The sequence below is a fragment of the Babylonia areolata genome, chromosome 5, assembly GCF_041734735.1.
Source record: "Babylonia areolata isolate BAREFJ2019XMU chromosome 5, ASM4173473v1, whole genome shotgun sequence".
In the NCBI taxonomy this organism is placed as follows: domain Eukaryota; kingdom Metazoa; phylum Mollusca; class Gastropoda; order Neogastropoda; family Buccinidae; genus Babylonia; species Babylonia areolata.
Window position 1 is genome coordinate 6,379,931 of NC_134880.1, and position 4,310 is coordinate 6,384,240.

Genomic DNA, 4,310 nt, shown 5'->3' on the forward strand with positions numbered 1-4,310 from the left:
GCGCAGTTACCGTGATTCGAACCCGGGACCCTCAGATTGAAAGTCCAACGCCTAAACCACTCGGCTATTGCGCCAGACACAGTGCATATGAATTCACTGCCCCGACGGCATTGAAAGGTTATGGGACCTTTAACCTTTTACTTGAATGTGAAGGAAGGGCAAAAAGACATTTTTAATCAGATCTTTGTCACAATCCTCCAGGGGGGAGGCACTCTTTTCTGGATCACCCGCAATTGGATTCAAACCGAGGCTCACTTTCTCTGTGACGAGGCAGTTCTGTGATGACAGTGCTAAAAACAAATATTGTTCTTCAGAGTCAGCAGGATTGCAACCTGAAAAGTAAAGTTTGCGTGTGAAGTAACAGAAAAGAAAAGTCCTGATAAACACTGGACATACTGCAGTCATTTTTTTTGCAAGACCATTATTTATTTAACCTTGACTGTTCCCCGGTGAAATTGTCGTCTGCTTCAGGACTGCACGCCACGAACTGATTGTCATGGATGTCCAACAAACTCTGGCAACGAACCGCTTCCCTGCTGACGATATTGTTGTGTTGGAAAGAGGACAAGGAACCTGTGTGGTCGTCCATTTGCATGGTATGGTGCGATACAGTGTCAACTTTGTTGGTGGTGTTGTTAGTGGTGTGTGTGTGTGCATGTGTGTGTGTGCATGTGTGTGTGAGCGTGTGTGTGTGTGCATGTGTGTGTGTATGTTTGTGTGTGAAAGTGCGCATTACAGTGATATAAACTGTGGAGTTTGTGTATGTGTGTGTGAAAGTGGGCATTACAGTGATTTCAACTATTGACTGTTATCTGTGTGTGTGTGTGTAAAAGTGTGTATTACAGTGATGTAAACTATGGACTTCGTAGTGTGTGTGTGTGTGTGTGTGTGTGTGAAAGAGTGCATTACAGTGAGATAAACAGTCAACAATGTGTGTATGTTTGTGTGTGTGTGTGTGTGCATCACTGTGACTGATGGGATTATCTGTGTCCAAAAGTAACTGCTGTACCTAAGAGTTGTTCTGTCTGTTGTAGTACCTAGTGGTGTTCACTAATCATTTGGACGAGACAATAAACCAAGGTCCCATGTGCAGCATGTACTTAGCACATGTAAAAGAACTCACAGCAGCAGAAGGGTTGTTCCTGGCATATTCCATAAAAAAAAATCCAGTTTGGTAGGAAAATCAGTACACTTTCAGGCAGACAAAAGGGTGTCTCTCTCTTTGTAGCAAAGCGCTCTGCCTGGGGATAGCAGCCTGAATTTAACACAGAGAAATCTTTTGTGACAAATACAGTAGTGAGTAATATAGTACAATACAGCACAATGCAGTACAATACAATACAATATAATGCAGTACAACACACCACAACACAATACTTTATCAATAAAATAAGATATTATCAACATCACAAAGAAAAATGATGAGTCTGACTGAAGGGGAAAAAGTCCAATAGAGAAAAAAACCTTTTGCCAACCGATGGCCGCAAAGGCCAGACGTAACCAGCATCCAGTCATTCTGTAATCAACATTTGCCAGCTGAATGCCACAAAGGCCAGATGGATCCAATATGCAATCATTCTGTGATCAACATGGTATCTCTACTTGTTGACATACTTGGTGACTTGGAATGCTCTAGTCTAAGTGCACAGTCATATTAAAACTGTTTAAAGAACTAGGTAGGACCACTTAAATTTTGAAATTCAACATATCTAAAAACTAATTACACCATTGGAAAGAACATAAAAAACTAAGTTCACATGCAAATTTTCATTGCATTATACCCAGTAGTTTTTAAGAAAACGGCGTCTAAAAATGTGCAAAAATGACGCGTTTTGACAGATTTAACAAATTGCTATTTTTAGACTGTCACAAAATTTTAAGATGAAGACTTACCACATTGTTCTTTGCTGTACTTGGTTCCACCAATACCTAGTTTATGCTGAATTTTTTCTGGCCTACTCAAGAACATGCTTAGAGAGAGACAGTGCCTTCAAAATAGCAAAATATTCAGTTTTGTCAAGTGTCGAATGGCCTGATTTCACAGTGATAACATGCTGACTTATAATGCTGATATCTCAGAAAGTTTTCATGCTACAAAAACATTTCAGATATGTGCATGTTCAGAAAAGCATGTAGAATACAGTTTTTTGGAAGACTTTATGCTATCAGAAATGCAAATAACAATGAAAACAGTCACAAAGTATATGGTTTTTAGTAACAAATGAGCAAGTTTTTTACAATCATGATGATACTATGCTGTCAGATATCACCAGAGTAATTGTAAATGTGCATATTTGACATAACAGAAGTCCAGTCATTTCAGCATCCTTGATTTGCAGTTCCCTTTCTTTTTCACTCAGTTTTGCTTTAAGAAATGACGCCTCCTCTGTCGTTGTTCTTAGTTCCTGTGTGATAATGTCCTCATTTTTTTCTTTGCTGCATGCTGGCTCTGGGTCTGAAGTAGGAGGTAGCTGTTTGACAGTTTTTTGCTTCTTCCTGCTGTCTCTGATGACCTCTGCACTTTCAAAAGGAAGTTCTAAAAAATCTTGAAGTGCACTCTCTCCCCCTGGTTTACTTCTGTTTTTACGCAGGCGAGCCTCATCTGCTCTGAGCCTCCCCAGTTTTAATTTGAGCTGTTGGGTTGGTGGCAAATCTCTGACCAGGTGTCATTTATGCAATGTTGCATCCTTTATCCTCAATATCCTAGCTAAGTGACATACTTCAGACACAAGACCAATAGGACAACTGAGTAAAGCCTCACAGTCCTCTACAGTTCCTTTCAAAAGATCTGCACGTGTAATTCCAAACTTCTGACAGGAGGGGCCAGGGAAGATGCATGAATCTTTCCTTTCTTATAAAAAACATTCAGCACCACTGATCGTTTCACACTTGCTGAATTCCTTAACTATTGACACCACACGTGGAAAGGTACACTCTGGGAACAATTTGTGTAGAAAATGTTCCATTTCCCTCCAGGTTTTGTTTTCTTGATGCTTTAACATATTTAACTGCATCAAGAGTTTGTTGTTGGATGGAACCTTGGGTGCTGATGGTGGTCTTCCTCGTCCACTGTGTGCAACAGTCACCCTTAAGGCTTTATACTGATCATCATCTGAAATACACAGGCATGAAATTTGAGACAGCTCTAATGCTTTAAAATACTCTTTTTTTTCATTTCATAGATGCTTTTGCATATATATCATTTATATGTGTGTGTGCATGAGTGTGTGATGAATGTGCACTGATACATGATCTACTAATTTCATTACTACTCCACTGTAATGGTTTCAATTAAATTGATGTAAGTTTTATGTAACAACATAGCTTAAACTTATTTCATGTTTACTAATCATATAAGTTATTTATTCTTTACATCATTTACACACACACACACACACACACACTAACTAATCCATACTCAGGCAACCTCATGTATGCAGTTCAACAGACACTAACTCTGTGCATACACTCTTAGTATATAAGATACATACTAATGCGCGCACGCACGCACACACGCACGCACACACGCACACACACACACACACACACACACACACAGACGCGTGAAATTGTCTTGGCGTTTGATGACCAGAACAGAAGTGGAAAGATACACGTGTTCCCATGCTGTCCGACGTCGGTCACAATATTAAACCATCAGTCCGCTCTCACTAACTCAAAACCCTTGTACAACAAAAAATTACTGAATAATCTGACACTTCATCTTCTAGATACAGCTGTCGATCGCGGTAAATTTTTGAATAAAAGATCATAATTGTGCTAAAAAATAACGTGACTGACGAAGCGTTACTGTTCCCAGTTACACATCAACACTGCTGAAGCAAAGTTGTTAGGATTCATCCAAACCCACAAAAATATAAAAAATATGATTTACATTTATTTTCAAAATAAACATATTGAAAAAAGATTTGCTTACAAACCTGTAAGTTGGCGTGTTTTCCATTCTTCAAACGATGATGACGAGCAGACGGCTTCGATCGCCGCCATGGTCGAGCAGCGTTGCGGGATCCGAAATCGGTCACTCGTTTTTCTTCCAAAGCGCGTTCGAGACCCTCTCTTTATAGAAAAAGCCATGAATTGCACTTGAAAGTGCATAGTTTAAACTTTCTTTTCTTGTAATTTGCTCGTGATTTGAAACACTGGTTCGTATGTTATAGGGTCGCAAACATCAGTCTCACACTTTAGCTGCGACTTTCAGATCTACTTTCTGTGAAAACCCCAACAAATTTCTAGCAGATCAAAACTTGAGAATCCTGGCTTGCCAGTGACATAGTTTCTAAATTTATACATGG

General features: G+C 39.5%; 1 protein-coding gene across 1 annotated transcript in view; it reads left to right on the forward strand.

The window, feature by feature from the left end:
• The first annotated feature begins 251 nt into the window (after positions 1-251).
• Positions 252-4,310, forward strand: part of LOC143281891 (uncharacterized) — a 21,689-nt gene continuing 17,630 nt past the window's right edge. The window contains exon 1 of the mRNA XM_076587168.1: positions 252-596. Within this exon, the coding sequence (XP_076443283.1) occupies positions 497-596 (100 nt within the window). The 5' untranslated portion in view covers positions 252-496. The remainder of the gene's footprint in view (positions 597-4,310) is intronic.